At 43.1% G+C, this 18,976-nt stretch overlaps 1 protein-coding gene across 6 annotated transcripts in view; it reads right to left on the reverse strand.

The window, feature by feature from the left end:
* Nucleotides 1-18,976, reverse strand: part of MYPN (myopalladin) — a 123,563-nt gene that overhangs the window by 25,687 nt on the left and 78,900 nt on the right. For all 6 annotated transcript variants that reach the window (XM_050804704.1, XM_050804700.1, XM_050804703.1 and 3 more), the window contains 3 exons: nt 18,536-18,908; nt 10,919-11,509; nt 10,124-10,262 (listed from right to left, as the gene is read on the reverse strand). In XM_050804704.1, the coding sequence (XP_050660661.1) occupies nt 10,124-10,262; nt 10,919-11,509; nt 18,536-18,908 (1,103 nt within the window). The remainder of the gene's footprint in view (nt 1-10,123; nt 10,263-10,918; nt 11,510-18,535; nt 18,909-18,976) is intronic.

The following is an 18,976-nucleotide window of genomic DNA, read 5'->3' on the forward strand; positions in this document are numbered from 1 at the left end:
AAAATCACACCAGGAATTTTTTTTTCTTTGTTGGACTGTATTCATGATTCTAAATTGATATTACTTTTCTTTTTAACAAATTTGGGTTTATTTTCCAGGATGTTTAGAAGTAAACCAATAAGTCGTTTTATTCCGTTACCATGTGAGATAGGTGCTACATTTTATTGTTTATTATTTTCAAATTACATTCAAAAAGAATAATTCACATAGTTCTCACTCCACATGCAGATCCTAGACCCCAGACTTTTCATGAGGGTGACTTCTCCATTTATTTCAGGCTCTGTGATCGTTGGTGGAGAGGGGTGTGGACTGGGTGCCTGTGTTCACAGGGAGAAGTGCCTAGAGGTGCTGACTGAGCCTGTATCTGGCAGGGGGTGTTGGGGAGGGTACGTGGATGGCACCCACCCTAGAGGCCACTAGGGAATTAGCTGGGGACTCTTGCTATGGGTAAATTATAAAGAAAAGGTTATTGTTTCCTAAAAGCTAATCTGTGCTTTTCAGAGTTTTCTGTTCATATTTCAGAAACAAAGACTAAAGCAAGCAGAAGTCCCAGTTTCTTTCTTTTTTTCCTCTTTTCTTTTTTCTTGTCCTTTCCTTTCTTTTCTTTTCGCTCCCCGCTTCCTCCCCTCTTTCATTCCCTCCCTCCCTCCCTCCTTCTTTCTGACGTGATTTCGTCATGTTGCCCAGGCTGGTCTTGAACTCCTGAGCTCAAGCAATCCACCCGCCTGAGCCTCCCAAAGTGTTGGAATTATAGACTTGAGCACGCCCAGCCGGAAGTCCCAGTTTCCATCATCATCAAGTTACAGTCATCCACCCTTAAACTGTTAACAGGAATGGGGAGGCTGTATGGCTTCAGATGTTTCCTTTTCACCCACCAGAGATTTTCCTCTTTCTTCTCTCGATGCTACAGATCCTGGTCCTCCACCTCCCATTTCCAGCCCCAACTTCTCAGCGTACTCCCGGGACTCGAGTAGTGCTGACCAGCGAAGGACAGGGCACAGGCACCGAAAGCCAGAAGGGAAAGCTCCAAGGCTTCGTCTCCCAACCTGTCCCTTCCCTGACACTGGGGCTGCAGCTCTTTCCCCAGACTTAGTCCTGGTGTTGTCCATTGCCCGCCCTCATTCCATTCCTGTTTCCTCTGCTCCTATCTCACTTCTACATCCTGCCACGGTTTCTTAAAGAAATGCCTCAAAAAATACAAAAATTAGCCGGGCGTGGTGGTGTGTGCCTGTAATCCCAGCTACTCGGGAGTCTGAGACAGGAGAATCGCTTGAACCCGGGAGGCGGAGGTTGCAGTGAGCCAAAATCATGCCATTGCACTCCAGCCTGGGGGACAAGAGTGAAACTCCATCTAAAAAAAAAAAAAAAAAAAATGCCTCCAACAGTTAACAATGGATCTGGGTTTACTCTGGTAAATCTTATTTGGGTCATTCATGCATCCGATCCTTTTATCAGTTCTCTATGAATGGCCCTTGTTCCTATGGGACTCTGTGAAGAAAAGGGCATATCAAGGTGGATATCAGACTCTTTTTACTCTCACATAGTCTGTTTCCAGTTATTCCTGAAAACCCTTACAAAGGCTTTTCTTGCTTCATAACAGGATATTACATATCTGAATCCAAATTACCAGGAACAAAAGAAGAACTTGAAGGATTAAGAGAAACAAGAAGACCAGTCCCTGAGGTCTATAGAATAAAATAAAAGGAGTCACCAAGGAGCCAGCCCAAAATGGAGAAGTATTCTGGGGGGTTTTCTTTTTTTTCTTCTTGAGACAGGTTCTCACTCTGTCACCCAGGCTGGAGTGCAATGGCGTCATCACTGCTCACTGCAGCCTCGACTCCTTGGGTTCAAGCAGTCCTCCATCTCGGCCTCCCAAGTAGCAGAGACCACAGGTATGCACCATCATGCCCAGTTAATTTTTAATTTTTTTTCTAGAGATGGAGTCCCCCTATGTTGCCCAGGCTTATCTTGAACTGGGCTCAAGCAATCCTCCCACTTTGGCTTCCCAAAGTGTTGGAATTACAGGCATAAGCCACTGTACCCGGCCTCTGGGGGTTTTCAATAGGCAAGAGGTCTTAACCTTCTATGGCTTCTTATCTTGTTTTATTATGTCCTCAAATTTCCAATCCATCCATACCACCTCTAGCCCCTATTCTAATAGAGTTCTTGCTACAAGCTAAAGAACCTTCTCTGCAGTTTCTATTGCCTGACTAGGGAGAGCTGGTAAGTTCTTAGCTAACAACACTGTTAGAATTATTACAGGGAAAGATGAATTACTGAAATTCTATATTATGAACTATTTTTTTTCCAAAGAATTTTTTTTTTTTTTTGAGACAAGGTCTGGCTCTATTGCCCAGGCTGGAGTGCAGTGGTGTGATCTCAGCTCCTTGCAAACTTTGCCTCCTGGGCACAAGCCATCTTCCCATTAGCCTTCTGAATAGCTGGGACAACAGGCACACAGCACCCCCATAGCTAGCTAATTTTTGTATTTTTGGTAGACGGCGTTTCGCCATGTTGCCCAGGCTGGTCTTGAACTCCTAAGCTCAAGCAATCTGCCCGCCTCAGCCTCCCAAAGTACTGGGTTTAAAGGCGTGAGTCACCATGCCTGGCCCCAGAGAAATATTATTATACATGGTGGTAAGTTATGACTATACTTATACTTCAGAAACACAATTGGTTATAGATATACAGCCTTTAAGCACCTGCCTGAGAATATAAATACCACATTGTCTCTATGTATTCCAAACAACAAATTTTAGGAAGTTGATTTTAAGTTGGGGCCTGATTTTACAGAATTTAAATGCTTGAATTGATTTAGCCAAAGGAACTACAGAAGCAATATGATGAAAATATGTGCTTTTTGTTTGACCATAAATGTGTATAGTAAATACACACTTGGCTATATATTTATTATCTTAACCAGTACTCCAAGTTGAGAGGTGATGAAAACAGAGAGCTCAATGAGTTGTTTAAAATATACTATTAGAGGCTGGGTGTGGTGGCTCATGCCTGTCATCGCAGCACTTTGGGTGGCTGAGGCAGGCGGATCACCTGAGGTCAGGAGTTTGGGACCAGCCAGGCCAACGGGGTGAAACCTTGTCTCTACTAAAAATACAAAAAAGTAGCCAGGTGTGGTGGTGAGTGCCTGTAGTCCCAGCTACTTGGGAGGCTGAGGCATGAGAATCACTTGAACCCAGGAGGCACATGTTGCAGTGAGCCGAGATTGTGCCACTGCACTCCAGCCCGGGTGACAAAGTGAAACTCCATCTCAAACAAACAAACAAACAAAAAAACAAACAAAAAAACCCAAAAAACCATATATATAAAATATACATTATTAGTAACCAGGCAGTGAGGATACACTTGTAACTAGATTGTAATCAGAAGTTCCTACTGAGGCACCAAGATGGGCTAGATATCAGAAAACAAGTGACTTTTGAGATATACTGTTCTTCAGAAATTTCAAAGCAGGTGCTTAAGAACAGCTTAGATGATTTCAACCTTTTACCTCCATCACAGACACAAGAGTCAGGAGGGAGAACACCCAGCAAGAGGACTTTGAAGAGAGCCATTAATGCCTGTGAGATGCCTACCTCCATCCCTAACCCTGGGGTACTTGTTTCACCTCAAGTTTAGCGAGGGAGACTAAATGGACCCCCGTGGAGAGGGTCCATTGGAGAGCTCGGAGAGCTTGCTATGCCTCCTACAGTTAGGGGGACACAGGGGTTTGCCATCTGCCCCCTGCCTGAGAAATCTGAAGAGTGAGGAGCAAGCTGGTTGTTTGGGGATGGGCAAGCAGAAGGCTGTCTTGAGTGGCCTGCAGGCCTACAGTGTGTCAGGGCAGAGGGCGTGCTGTGGTTCCCATCGTGCATCCGTAGGCCACAGACAAAACAAAGTCAATGTGGGATCAGCTTAGGTCCTTTCAGGATCAGGAAAGGAAGGAATCAGGAGCAGAAGTTAGGCCGGGCGTGGTGGCTCACGTCTGTAATCCCAGCATTTTGGGAGGCTGACGTAGGTGGATCACCTGAGGCCAAGAGATCGAGACCAGCCTGGCCAACATGGTGAAACCTCGTCTCTACTACAAATACAAAAGTTAGCCAGGCATGGTGGCTCGCACCTATAATCTCAGCTATTCAGGAGGCTGAGGCAGGAGAATCTTGAACCCAGGAGGCGGAGATTGCAGTGAGCCGAGATCATGCCACTGCAATTCAGCCTGGGCAACAGAGCAAGACACCGTCTCAAAAAAAAAAAAAATTAAAATTAAATGTAAAGGTATTTTCTGCACTGTTCTGCACAAATGTTTCACTATCAATCCATGGTCCATAAATGTGCATTTTAAATGTCCAGTACGGGGTTTATGCTGTGTTCTCCATGTTCCTTTGCCTCATCTCCTTTGTGAGTAAAAACAGGAGTTTTTGTGTTAGCTGCTCATAGATGATGTCTACACTCAAAGGAAAGAATATTTTTTTCTATGTAAATCTTGGTGTTACAGAAATTAAATCAATGAGAAATGACCCATCCTCTCTAGGCTCATGAATTGCATAGAATTAGAGTTGCTCTATGACAGGAAATGAAAAGCTAAAAATATTTACTTCAGAAGAATATGCCACTTGAAAATATAACCATTTTTTTAAAAAACAGACAATCCTCTTAAGGCTGATAAATTGACAACTTGAAACATTTGATTTCTGGGACACATCTGCAAAAAGTTTCTTCAAATTGGCAGTTCCTTCAAATTGGTGGAGACAGTTTTTCTGTTGCCAACCATAGTGTAATGACGCATCCCAGTTGGACATGGCATTGCTGAGATATGGGCCATGATCCAACAGTCACTGCCTGAGCTCACCCCTGGCTTTCTCTACTCTGTGTCCTGAGCCTGGAATTCAGGGGCAAATAAACAAACAGGATCAAGCCAGCTAGGAAACCTGCTCAAAGTGTTCCCAATAGATTCTGGGTATGATGTGCACTAAAAGAAAGCATTGCGTGTTAGAGAAAGTGTTCTCCTTTTCTTTCCAGAGACAGCCAGAGTTTAGAGACAGAAGAAAAGATTCTTAGATAAACTTGGAGGTAGGCCGGGCACAGTGGCCCACGCCTGTAATCCCAGCACATTGGGAGGCCAAGGCAGTGGATCGCTTGAGCTCAGGAGTTCAAGACCAGCCTGGGCAAAATGGTGAAACTCCGTCTGTACAAATAACACAAAAATTAGCCAGGAGTAGTGGCACGTGCCTGTAGTCCCATCTACTTGGAGGTCTCAGGTAGGAGAATTGCTTGAGCCCGGGAGGTGAAAGTTGCAGTGAGCAGAGAATGCACCATTGCACTCTGCACTCCAATCTGGGTGACAGAAACTTGGAGGTTCACATGCCTAGAAGATAATTTCTTTTGCTATTTATCTAGCAATCACTTGTTGCCTTCAATAGAAATAACTAGTTGTCATAGCCTACCCTGTCTCTGCTGCCAAATTCTTAGTAAGTACCTATTATGTGCTAAACACTGTGATAGACCATGGGGATACAACATTCTGCACCTTCTCTACAACATTCTTTCCAACATTCTCTACCTTCAAGGAGCTTGCATAAAAATACTTTTAATCCAGTTTTGTACTTAAGAATAAAGAATTCTTAAAAGATGCACAGATTTACTTTATACTTAAATGTTTGGTTAACACAAGAGTTTTGTTTAATTTCTGCGTGTTTTTAAAAGTTTTCATCTTGGCGAAACCTCATCTCTATAAATAAACTACAAATAAGCAGGTGGCTTGCACCTGTAGACCCAGCCACTGGGGGTGGGGCTGAGGTGGGAGAATCACTTGAGCCCGGGAGGTCAAGACTGCAATGAGTGGAGATCGCACCACTGCACTCCAGCCTGGGTGACAGAGTGATACCCTGTCTCAAAAAAATAAAAAAGTTTTCATCTTTTAAAATCAGCTGATTAAATTGGATTGTTACCATAATGGGTAGTATCCATAATGAGGTATAATCAGAATCTATATAGTCAAGTGAACTATTTTCCATAGTTTTGCAACAAATCCAAACTTTTCTACTTGGTTAACAGTTGTATTACCTTATCTGAAACTAATGTAAATCCCATAGCTGGGATTGATCCAGCAATGTTCACTGAGCACCTACTCTGCACCATGCACGACAGGGATGCAGCAATGAACAAGACATCTCCCAATCTGAGCCCCCAGGGAGCTTCTGACTGCTGCCTTCTATGTGGGTCCGTGGCAGAGGATACAGAGACACTTCACTATCCCAGCCGCCAGGGTCCTGCAATGCCCAAAGTGGGCAGCATAAAGCCAGTGGCCTTACAAAGTAGAATGTAAGGCCAATGTGAAATTCTTGTTAGAAAGGGAATGAATGGCATGACTATTCATGGCTCACAAAAGAGGATTGTCATAAAGAATTCATGGTAAGAGATGAAAGAGGAAAGACTTAAATAGAAGATCTGACAGAACAGCTTAGAAGGAGATTAGAGGAACAAAAGGCAGAACAAAAATTAGGTACTTATTTTTTTTCCTCTGTCACATCGGGCAGTATCTGGAAACTGCAGATAGTTTAAAAGAAATAATAATAATAATAATAATAATAATGATAACAATAATAATAATAAAAAGCAGGGGGTGTGAGAGGACCAAATAAAGAGATGGGAAAGTTTCCAGAGAAATGAGGTGAAGGAGGAAAGCTGGAATAAGACATTAGCTGGGGGTAGAGGGGTGGGAAATGGAGATTAGAAATTAACAATGAATCAACATAGCTAGTCAACAAATACTTACTGGGTGCAGAACTTCATGCTAAGTCATGTATGAATTAAAATCATTTGTCATGAAAGCTGCATTATGCTTTGCGATCCTGGATTCCTTTTTTAAAATTTTTTTATTTTTGAGGCACAGCCTTGCTCTGTCACCCAGACTAGAGCTCAGTGGCACGATCTTGGCTCACTGCAACCCCCACCTCCTGGGTTCAAGTGATTTTCCTGCCTCAGCCTCCCAAGTAGTTGGGACTACAGGCACCCACCACCACACCCATCTAATTTTTGTATGTTTAGTAGAGACAGGGTTTCACTGTTGGCCAAGCTGGTCTTGAATTCCTGATCTCAAGTGATCCGCCTGTCTCGGCCTTCTAAAGTGCTAGGATTACAGGCTTGAGCCACCATGCCCGGCCGTGATCCTGGATTCCTTTGACTTTTTAGATTCACCACTCTAACCTAAACCATTTAGGTTTTATCGATGTCCAGTCAAGATCCACTGGTGATGAATGGTACTCTTCAAAATAGGAAACGATGCAGCCTAAAATCTAGAAATAAGGAAACCTTTCTCTTGGCTTATCCCCAATTCAAAGACACTTGGTTGTAAGTTTAGAAAGCTAAAAATTTTAATAAATATGAGCCTCTGAAAGGATGGCACCTTCTCATTTCACAAGGTTCTAAGAATCAACAAATGTTACTTGCTAATTGTAAATATATAAGATGAGTTAAAGGGCAAAGACTGAACTATCACAACAGAGAAACACAAAGCAGTAGATACATCAAAGGAAAACCATTTTAAAACATAATTTATAAATCTGAGTTCTGGGGAGAAAATTGGTTATAGTCAGTAGTATTCATTGTTCAAGGACTTCTGATTTATTTTCATGCTCTGCACAATGTGTTAATGCTAGATCATGCAAATGTTCTAGGACAGTTTATTCTTTATTTACTTAGAACTAAAATAGGGCAAGAGAACCCAGCTTTCTGGACCTAAAAATTTTCAAAGCAAAACAAATGCATACTCTTCCGAAGGAATCATTTGCACCCCCTTCCCATGTGTGTAGGCTGATATGGGAGTAAGAACACAGATTGTTTTCAAGCCTGTGACCCCAGACGCAGGCCTAGATCAATACCCAGGTGTCTCTTCATAGTTTTTCTCTGCTTGTCTAATGTTTTTACACTTTCCTAAGCTGACTTTCTTAACTTCACTAGCGTGGATCACAGTATATTTTAGACAGTTCTTCACGACGTTTTTACTATCATTTCCCAAGGCAGCAATGGATAAAACAATATAATATGATCATCATTTTATTTCCCAAAACTTCCTCAGAGTCAACATCTGCCATCCAAATGCAAGCACTCCATTTCAGACAGCTCCTAGTTGCCCAAATTTCATTTATGCAGCTTGGATTTCATTATCCATGGCATGGAACGTAGTCTAAGATCAATTCTGTAATTAACCAACTGTAATAATTCTCAGAATAATAATTCTCAGAAGAATGACACATGTCACAAATATTCAGATGAGTGTGTTGAGATGCTTTTAGAGACTTTTCTAGTTCCTGCGATTAGTCCAGAAGTTAATTCATAATGGAGGTTTAAGAGAGATTTCCACTGGATTTATGGCACTCAACTTGTGGAATTTCATGTTTACATGTACACACATGTCAGGTAACTAAGAGAAAAACCCTTCTTTCCCCTGAGTTGGGCAATGGGGTATCCTGGATCTACCTACAGAGTAGCTATAAAAGTAAAATCAAACAGCGTATGTACTGAGCTAGCATTGTTTTTACAAGGCTCTAATTGCTCGCTCTCCCAGTTGTAAAAGACATAGGCTGAATACAGCTATGATTACAATGATTTAGAAGGATTAACAACCACAAGTGTGGTGACAGTATTATAGGAAAACAAATCTGCATTAGATAGAGCAACATTTATAGGGCTTGAAGGTAACTGTTCTCACAAAACTGAAAACGCTGCAGCATTTCAGGGAAAATGTGAGAGTATCCTGGAAACCACAGCTCTAGTTCCAGTTGCACTATTGAGCCTGTGCCTTAGTTTCTCTGTCTAGAGGATGGAAGAGAAGAATAGGTGGCATTGGTATTTGCCTCCCAGAAATAGATGAAATGTGGTGAAATAATCAATGAAAAGTATACTCAGTTATGGCAAGTTTAAATATTCCCCTTAATAATTTTAAGTGAATTTTTAAAAGGTTTTAAGCACCACATTTTCCAAAGAATCCACTCAGTATAAGCTGCTTAATATATAACACAATTGCACATTACTGTATATCCATGGCTGCACTGGAAGTAAGAGACAGAGACACTAAGGAAAACAGCATGTGCTCCGGGAAGTCGGGAACTTTGTTTCTAGGAGTTCACAGATTCCACAATATTTGGCATATTGTATTGACTGAAATTTTGTTGTATTTTTGTCAGTTCCCATCTTGGGAAATAAACCAAGAGTTAGATTATTAAAATGTAAACCTGCATTAAAAATAACCATTTGATTCTCAAAAGCAAAAATAAATGCCTCATATCAGAACATGTTCAGTCTATCTCTCTTTTGTTTGAATGATGCTCACAGGTGGCTTTCCTCTCTTTCCTTTGGTGTAAGCATTTACTAGAAAGCAAAGAGTTGTACAGGTTGAACCACAGGAAATTGTCTAATGGCTACTTCACATGATTCAACCTAATACAAGGATTGAGAGGTACTGGTGACCAAACTTTTAAGCACATTAGATTGAAGATTAGATAACTTAGAACCCCAGAGTTCCTTAAAGTCTAGGTCATAGGCTGGGTGTGGTGTCTTACGCCTGTAATCCCAGCACTTTGGAAGGCCGAGGCAGGATTGCTTGAGCCCAGGAGTTTGAGACAAGGCTGGGCAACATGGCAAGACCCCTGTCTCTTCAAAAAATTAGAAAATTAGCTGGGCCTGTAGTCTCAGCTACAGTGGGGTAAGGTAGTCTCAGTGTGGGCTAAGGCAAGAGGATCGCTTGAGCCCGGGAGGTCAAGGTTGCAGTGAGCCATGATCGTACCACTGCACCCCAGCCTGGGTGACAGAGTGAGACCTGTCTCAAAAAACTTTAGATTGTAAACTGAGCTGAGGATTGCTGGGATGCACAATAGATTGTTTACTCTCTTTTTTAATATATCCTATTCTAGGTAAATACATGTAAACAAGTAAACTGAATTAACTACTGGGAGAATTAAGAACTGCAGATCCACACAGGCAGATTTCTTTGGTTAGTCTGTGCTCTACCATCTGAGCTGCAACATCAGCCTCACTGAGGTTACCTGAGTATCCGAGCACTGAATCAAGCAAAATTATATTCCTTACAATAAAATTTCAATAAACCTTCTGAATCCAACAATCTTACCTGCTGGTTTGGTCTGACATCACTGAAATTTATTTTTTTCCCCAAGTCTCGAATCACCGCGTTCTTAGTTTCACGAATGTGATCATCATTCACTGGTTGAGGAGACTTTGTATTTTTCTTCACTAATCCCTGGGACGGCCTGTAAGATAAATCCACACCCGACACACCCATGAAAAGCACTGGCCAGGGTGAAAAGGCCTAGAAATCAGAGTGGTTGAAGTGACAACCAGAAACCAGCAGTCATTAGGCACTTAGGGAATTAAGCCCTGTGCAGAGAATCAGTATTTGTAAATGTCTTTTTGGTATTTTAATTAAAACAAAATTTTTTTTGAAACAGAGTCTCACTCTGCCACCCAGGCTGGAGTGCAGTGGTACGATCTCGGCTCACCGCAACCTCTGCCTCTTGGGTTCAATGATTCTTCTGCCTCAGCCTCCTGAGTATCGGGGATTACAGGCATGCGCCACCACGCCCAGCTAATTTTTTGTGTTTCTCCTAGAGACGGGGGTTTCACCTTGTTGCCTAGGCTGCTGTCAAACACCAGACCTTCCTCGGCCTCCCAAAGTGCTGAGATTACAGGCATGAGCTACCACACCTAGCCTGATATTTTAATTATTAATAATCATTCAAAGTAATCATCTCCTTTGTCCTGAAGTGTTCCACATCCATTCTGTGTCTAAGAGAATAAGATTATCTAGGAATCCACAAAATGAGAGCCCTGTCCCAGATCAAGCTATTCAACGCACATATCGCCTCTTAACTAGCATCTTACATCAAGAAACCTCAATGACACTTACATGGATGGTGCACTTCTAGGCAGCCCCATGGCATTTGTGGGTGGGATGGAAGGGAGAGAAGGCAGAACAGAGCTGAGAAAAGCCACGGGGTTCTGAATCCGGCTGGTAGGAGAGACAGGAGTTGGGGACACACAGCGGGGCTGAAACTGGTTTCCGCTGGGAATGGAAAATGTGAGTGGTGGTGGTGTTGGCTCTGTTGGGCCTGGTGGGGGTGGCTCATTTTGGATGGAAAGCCCTCCTGGAGATTTGGTTTGCATGGAGGGGTGAGACACTAAGAGGCTTTCTTTGCTCACTGTCCTCTGAATAGTTTGAGGAGTGCTGCTCAAAGTGAACACCGGAGAGCTGGAAGGGGCCACGGTTGCTGCGGTGGTGTTCGTGGAGGGGAAGAAATGCTTCGGCCGGGCCAAGCTGAACGTCTGTGATGAAGGAGCCTTCACCTGCTTACTGGATGTTGTCACCGCTGGGGGAGCAGTGGAGTTCAAAACACTCATGTTGAAAGGAAACTCCTTAGGAGATGAAGGAGATGGGTTTTGCAACTGGTGTTGTTCCAGTAAGACTTGGTTATGAAGCTGTTGTAACTGAGTGGAATCACTGTACACAAAACAAGGGTGGAGAGAGAGAAGGAAATGTGTTATTATTGGCCTCACCTTTCAAACAATGTACAGATAGACTGTTTATAACTTGATGATAGGCAGGGCACGGTGGCTCATGCCTGTAATCCCGGCACTTTGGGAGGCGGAGACAGGGGGATCACTTGAGTCCAGGAGTTTGAGACCAGCCTGGGCAACGTGGTGAAACTCTGTCTCTACAAAAAAAAAATTATATATATATATATGAGGCCGAGGTGGAGGGATTGCTTCAGCGATCCCAGGAGGATCCCAGGAAGATCACTTGAGATCCCAGGCTTGAGCCTGGAGGTGGAGATTGCAGCGAGTCCTGATCGTGCCACCGCACTCCAGCCTTGGTGACAGAGTGAGACCTGTCTCAATAAATAAATAAAATAAAATAAAATAACTTGATCCTAATAAAGAACACACAACCAGAGTGGCAAGAATCAGCTGACCAATAATTGGTGAGTTTGTCTTTCCTTCTTTCCAAGGGCGTCATTGACACTGTATTCTTTGTATTGTGACCTTTGAGTTGTGCAACAAAGAGTTTATAAATTGGAAAAGAGAAACAGAGACAATGTTTCTCTTGTAGGCAGTGCTCAAAGTTCTGATGACCAGCGGAAAGTATCCCAGCTGGAGAACAGAAGGCACTGAGCTACACACAAGTGTGAGTTACTGAAAAGGGCCAAATTCTCCATAAGAACATGCTGTATTCTCCACTCTGCCTTGTTTTAGAGCAGACCTTAACAAAGAAGCCAGATGTGTCTCAGAGGGGTTTCTCATTCTCTTGTGATAACAAACCTTTATAGATAAGGTGACCATATGTCCCGACACATTCAGGAAGGTCCTGGTTTAACATCTTTTCCTGGCATCATTATTTTTGTTTTTGTTTTTGTTTTTGGTTTTGAGACAGAGTCTTACTCTGTTGCCCAGGCTGGAGTGCAGTGGTGCGATCTCAGCTCACTGCAACCTCTGCCTCCTGGGTTCAAGCGATTCTTGTGCTTCAGCCTCCCAAGTAGCTGGGACCACAGGTGTGTGCCACCATGCCCGGCTAAATTTTGTATTTTTAGTAGAGACAGGGTTTCACCATTTTAGCTAGACTGGTCTTGAACTCCTGACCTCAAATGATCTGCCCGTCTTGGACTCCCAAACTGGTAGGATCACAGGCGCGAGCCACCGTGCCCGGCCCTGACATCATTATTAATAGAACTCACTTTCACTCTCAGAAATGTCCTAATTTGAATGATGATTATATGCTCACCCTGATTATAAACCTTGCCTTAGACTTTTATGGTTCCTAAAAGGAGAAAGATCAAACTGGAAACAGTTTCTCCATTTACAGAACCTGAGTCACAGAGGCATCACATGATTTGCCTTAATGGTCCGTTGAATTCAATGGTCTGTTGAATTCAGTGGTCTATTAAATTTCTCTTCACGACAGAGTTCTTTTTTAACAAAGTGTAATGAAAATGTCTTAAAATCATATATGCATAAAGTCATTAAGGCTGCCAAACTTTGATGTTTAGGAGAATCTACTCTTGAATGAGTAACCACAGGAAGACCCATATGTGGGATCACAGTGCTTCAGGACCACTAATTATATGATCTTCATTTTATTTTTATTTATTTAATTATTTTAGGCAGTCTTACTCTGTCACCTAGACTGGAGTGCAGTGGCACAATCACGGCTCACTGTAGCCCCGACCTCCTGAGTTCAAGTGATCCTCCTGCCTTAGCGTCCCAAGTAGCTGGGACCACAGGTGCGCACCTCCTGGCCCCGCCAATTTTTGTATTTTTTGTAGAGTTGGGGGTCTCGTCATGTTGCCCAGGCTGGTCTCAAACACCTGAGCTCAAGCAATTTGCCCGCCTTGGCCTCCCAAATTGCTAGAAATACAGGCATGCGCCACTGCGCCTGGCCGGTTTTATGTTCTTTGGAAATATGTGTTGCTTTTGGGACACAGAGACTCTGCATTATAAGGAATACAAAAGAAATTATTAAGGATTTTGAATTCTTAAGATAAAATGCCAGACAACAAACTTGAGATACTGTATCAAGTGCTTTTGAAAACAGTTTTGGCAACGACAATTTCTGGCAGTGTGTGCTGGAGCCAGTTCACTGGCTTTGAAGAACAGATAGTGCACATCTCATTTCAACCACCCACTCGATGACTTTCTCTTAGTAGCTTGAAATTGGCGCAAATGCTAAAAATCAGGGCTTTCTCTCCCCTGTCAGTCATTAAACATTTGCCAGTGCATCACTGACTTGGAAAACTAGTTCTGAGTAAATCTGCTATGGTTTTAGCAGCAGTCACTGTGCTGGTTGCACATTTGAATCACCTGGAGACTGTAAAAGACAAATGAACCTTGCTGATTTAGGCACCTGCTCAGTTAATTTACCTGCAATGGAATTCAGACAGTTATTATTATCTTTTCAAATGTAGGTCAGTCGTTCTCAAACTTTACTGGGCCTCAGAATCCTCTGGAGGGCCTGTTAAAACATAGGTTTCTGGCCCCCATCCCTAGAGTTTCTGATTCGGCAGGTGTGGGGTGGGGCCTGGGAGTCTGCATTCCAACCAAGCTTCCAGGTGATGCTGATGTGGTGGGTCTGCCTACCACAAGGCTCCAGGTGATTCTCATAGTCATCCAGGACTGAGAACCGCTGCCCTGAAGAAACACTTGGCCCCAAAGCATAGGCTTTCCTAGTACATTCTGACTTTTGTCTGACATTTATCTCACTTTTAAATGTTAATTATTGTGTTTTCCTGGGTGTAGCGGGTGGGTGGTAGGGAGTGGGGAAGAGTTGCAACTCAGGGTTATTTCTTTTTCTTTTTTATCTCTTTTTGAGACAGAATCTTCCTCTGTCACCCAGGCTGGAGTGCAGTGGCATAATCTCAGTTCACTGCAACCTCTGCCTCCTACGTTCAAATGATTCTTCTGCCTCAGCCACCTGAGTAGCTGGGATGACAGGCACGCGCCACTATGCCTGGCTAATTTTTGCATTTTTAGTAGAGATGGGGTTTCACCATGTTTGCCAGGGTAGTCTAGAACTCCTGACCTCAAGTTATCCACCTGCCTTAGCCTCCTAAAGTGCTGGGATTACAGACGTGAGCCACTGTGCCCAGCCGGGGTTGTTTCTCTAACTCTAGACCAGTGGTTTCCAAACTGGCTGCACATTAAAATAATCTGATTCAATTGAGATGGAAGGCATAAATATTTTTTTAAAGCTCCAAATTTTATTCTAGAGTGTGGCCAGGATAACGAATCACTGCTCTAGACAGCTTAATATTCAATCTGAAATTTCAAAGTCAGGCTTTGATGATACAAGGTTTAAAAATGACAGCTTCCCTTTCTGTTGCAATTTTAAAATCTACTTTATCTCTATTTTCCAAATGAATAGCAAATTGAAGGAACAAGCAGAAAATTGTATCCTTGAGAAGACTGAGTCAATATATTTTAATGCAAAATGTGTGAGGTTAAACCAATGAGGTTAAAACTAGTAAGAAAAGGTTGTAGGCATGTAGATTTACAAAGGGTGTGTGTATGTGTGAGTGCGGTGAATATATATATTCATATCTATACTAATGTAAACATATATATACACAAGAGAAAACTTAAGGAAGGCAAAGAATATTAAAGAATTACATAGTGCCGAGAACTATGTTTCTAGAGGGTGTCACTACATGATTTATTAGAGAGACGTCTTATGTTAATTGGAAGTCTCATGTGGCAGACACTGCTGTCTACTTAATTCCCCCCTTGTAAAAGAACCCGATTTTGTTTATGGTGGCAATATGTGCAGCTAAAGACTGTACTTCCAACCTCCTTTGCAACTAGTGTCCCATCTGCCTAAATTCTGGCCAAAGAGGCAGAAGCAGAAGATTTTGGTTGAAACCTCTAAGAAGTCTCCTTAGAAGAGATTCTAACATCAAGAGTGATGTCTAGGTGGAGTGGCTCACACCTGTAATCCCAGCACTTTGTAGATGTGATGACTTGACCACCATCAGCTGTCTTGGACCATGAGGGGACCTGGAGAAAAAGCCAGTGTTTGGGATGGCAGAGCAGAAAGACAGAAGGAGAATGGATTCTTAATGACCATGGAACAAACACTCATAGCTCCAGATTCCCTGTCTACTTTCTTTATATGAGAGAAAATAAACCCTCAACTATTTAAACCCTGTTAGTTGGGGTTGTCTGCAACATGAAGCTCAACTTAATCCTAACTGACATACCTGAGGACTGAACTCTGACCTTTTTCCATGCTCAAATCCTATCCTAAGGGACCTAGGGAAAGTCACTTCCAAAACAAGCCATAGCCAATCTCATGAAACAGGTCTTTTTTTTTTTTTTTTTTTTAGAAAGAATCTCATTCTGTCACCCAGGCTGGAGTGCAATGGCGCAATCTCAGTTCATTGCAACCTCTGCCTCCTGCGTTCAAGCAATTCTCTCACCTCAGCCTCCTGAGTAGCTGGGATTAAAGGCACACGCCACCACACCTGGCTAATTTGAAACACGCCTTTTTGACCCAGTGTATGGTGGTTTTCTTTTCATCCCGACTCTGGCATGGCATCACATGACAAACAGCAGACTCCCTTATTTTAACTTAAACATTCCTTTCTACTGACTCCAAGTTTTCAGACAAAACTTAACTCTTTCAATTGCCAACCACAGAATCCCCAGCCCCACCTATGACTGGTAAGTCCCTGCTTTGAGATGTCCTGCCTTTTGGGGCCAAACCAATGTTTATTTTCTTGTATTGATTTATGATTTTACCTGTAATTCTTGTCTTCCTGAAATGCATAAAACCAAACTGCAACCTGACTGCCTTGAGTGCACTTTCTCTGGACCTCTGGAGACTGTGTTTCCCTGGGTCGTAGTCACTCATATTGACTTAGAATAAACCTCTTTAAATATGTTGGCAGAATTTTATTTTTCCATCATACTATATAACGGCCCCTAAAACTGTTACTGGGGAAGAGACAGTCCTACAAAGGAGGCAATTCCCCAGGAGGTTGTTTGGGGTTACCTGTTCCCTGTAACTCCTTCTCTGAGAACTTCTCCCACCTACAGTTTCTTCCAAACATAAATCCTCTAACAGTTGAGTGTACTGGGGGAGGGGGCAGGAGGTCACCTGACCAGCCTGGACCAACTAGAATTGGGAGTTGAACTGCTGAGACTGATTTAGTTAACAGTGGTACTTGACACAGATTATGATGTGGAATGGGGACATGGCCATGATGGGCCACTTATGAACTGATGGGTCTTCAAAGAGAGAAGAATGGACCAGATAAATAAAGAGGAAACAAGGAGATGCTCACGTAGATGGAGGGCGAACCAGCCGCACAAGCTCCAGCAGACAGAGGCTGGACTGACCTGTGATCCTGAGATGACAGGTGAAGAGGCCCAGCTCCCACCACTCTAGTTCTCCTGCAGGGCTTGGTTGTGTTTGGCTTACCAATTTCTGCCTATATCCCTGCAGTAACCTCTTCCCCTCTTTTTACTTTAAGTGGATTCCTGTTTCCTGTGACTGACAGGACTTTGAGGGGACTGAGACATTTCTGGATGTGACTTGCTTAGAGGCATGTTTCACAACATTGAATCTTATGTCCAGAATTTTGCCATATACAGTGATGAGAAGAATATAAACTAAACACGAATGGCTTCCAGTGAACATCTCATGGTGATGAGCAACCCACAGTGGGTGCACTGGTGCTGTAGATTTTGATGTTGATATTTAAAGTTTTTGTAATTAGAAACAATTTTTTATGAATTTGATGTGTGGATGAAACGGGAAATAATAGCAATATCATGCCCTATATTTGCTATGTTGTGGATGGACATTTTGAACATTGCAACACGGCTTTCTTTTTCTTTTTTCTTTTGAGACCGAGTCTCGCTCTGTCACCGAGGCTGGAGTGCAGTGGTGCGATCTCGGCTCACTGCAAGCTCCACCTCTTGGGTTCACGCCATTCTCCTGCCTCAGCCTCCCGAGTAGCTGGGACTACAGGCGCCCACCACCATGCCGGGCTAATTTTTTTGTATTTTTAGTAGAGACGGGGTTTCACCATGTTAGCCAGGATGGTCTCGATCTCCTGATCTTGTGATCTGCCCGCCTCGGCCTCCCAAAGTGCTGGGATTACAGGCGTGAGCCACCGCGCCCGGCGGTGATTGCAACATGGCTTTCTAGAGAGTCAGGGCAACAACCACAGTAGGCTTCTGAGTTGAGTCAGAAAATCATGACCACTTCTTTATCCTACTATATTTATCCAGCAGCAGCTAGGAACTATCTAACAAATACTAAATAGCTTTTCTATAATGACTACAGAAGCTTAAATTGAAGCAGAAATGAGAAATATAAGGATGAAATTACAGACTGTAAAGACGATTAGACACAAAAAACATCTTTATAAGAGAAGCACAGAAGTGCTTTACCTGGGGCCTCTAATGTCAGAATGTCAGACAAATGTTTCTGAATTAGTTTAAGTGCAACATTGCTTGGAGGTAGAATATTAATTAAGGATAATAGTGATAGTATGCTTCTACTGATGTAAGGATGTACATTTGGCAAAACATTTAATGTGTATTTTCTCATTTGGGAATTCCCCTTTTTGGTTCCATCTTTTTTTTTTTTTTTTTTTTTTTCCTGGACAAGTCTTGCTCTGTCACCCAGGCTGGGGTACAGTGGCACAATCACAGCTCACTGTAGCCTGAAACTCCTAGACTCAAGTGATCCTCCTGCCTCTGTCTCCCAAGTAGCTAGGACTATAACTATGCACCACCATGCCTGCTAATTTTTTTACTTTAAATGTTTTCTTTTAGAGACAGGGGTCTCACTATTTTTCCCAGGCTGGTCTCAAATTCCTGGGCTCAAGCGATCCTCCTGCCTCGGTCTCCCAAAGTGCTAGGATTACAGGTGTGAGCAACTGTGCCTAGCTGAGTTCCATTATTTTTAAGATCAGACTCAAGAAAAGATCACAGAAGCTCCTGGTTATTCATCCTACTTTTTACTTACAGTTTGGGTTTGGCCAGAACTGGAGGGGGCTCTTTGACGGGGGAAGAAGGCTCTGGGATTTTTGTTGCCTGTCCGTTGAACCTCTCCTGGAAAGAATCGGGCCTGGTCTGTCTGGTGGTCACCACGCCAGCCTCGGAGGATGCTTCACTTCCTTTGTCATCTTCAGGCAGGTTGAAGTGCACACGAAGCCCAATCCTGGAGCTGGACCGGGGCTCATTGTGGTTCACCAGAACTCCCTCGAGTTTGGGTTTGGGGGGTTGTTCCACAGATGGAGGCTCTGAGTGGGGTGGGGAGGGCTGTGGCTCAATAGCAGCCAGGTTGGTGGTGGAGTTGGCTGAGTGAAGAGACCCGTTGTTGCTGAGGTCCTCATTTCCTGAAAGGACGATAACAGGACCTGAGTTGTCAGCCACTGTAAGCCTGAACTGGGGCATGTGCACAAAT

The sequence above is a fragment of the Macaca thibetana genome, chromosome 9, assembly GCF_024542745.1.
Source record: "Macaca thibetana thibetana isolate TM-01 chromosome 9, ASM2454274v1, whole genome shotgun sequence".
Lineage (NCBI taxonomy): Eukaryota > Metazoa > Chordata > Mammalia > Primates > Cercopithecidae > Macaca > Macaca thibetana.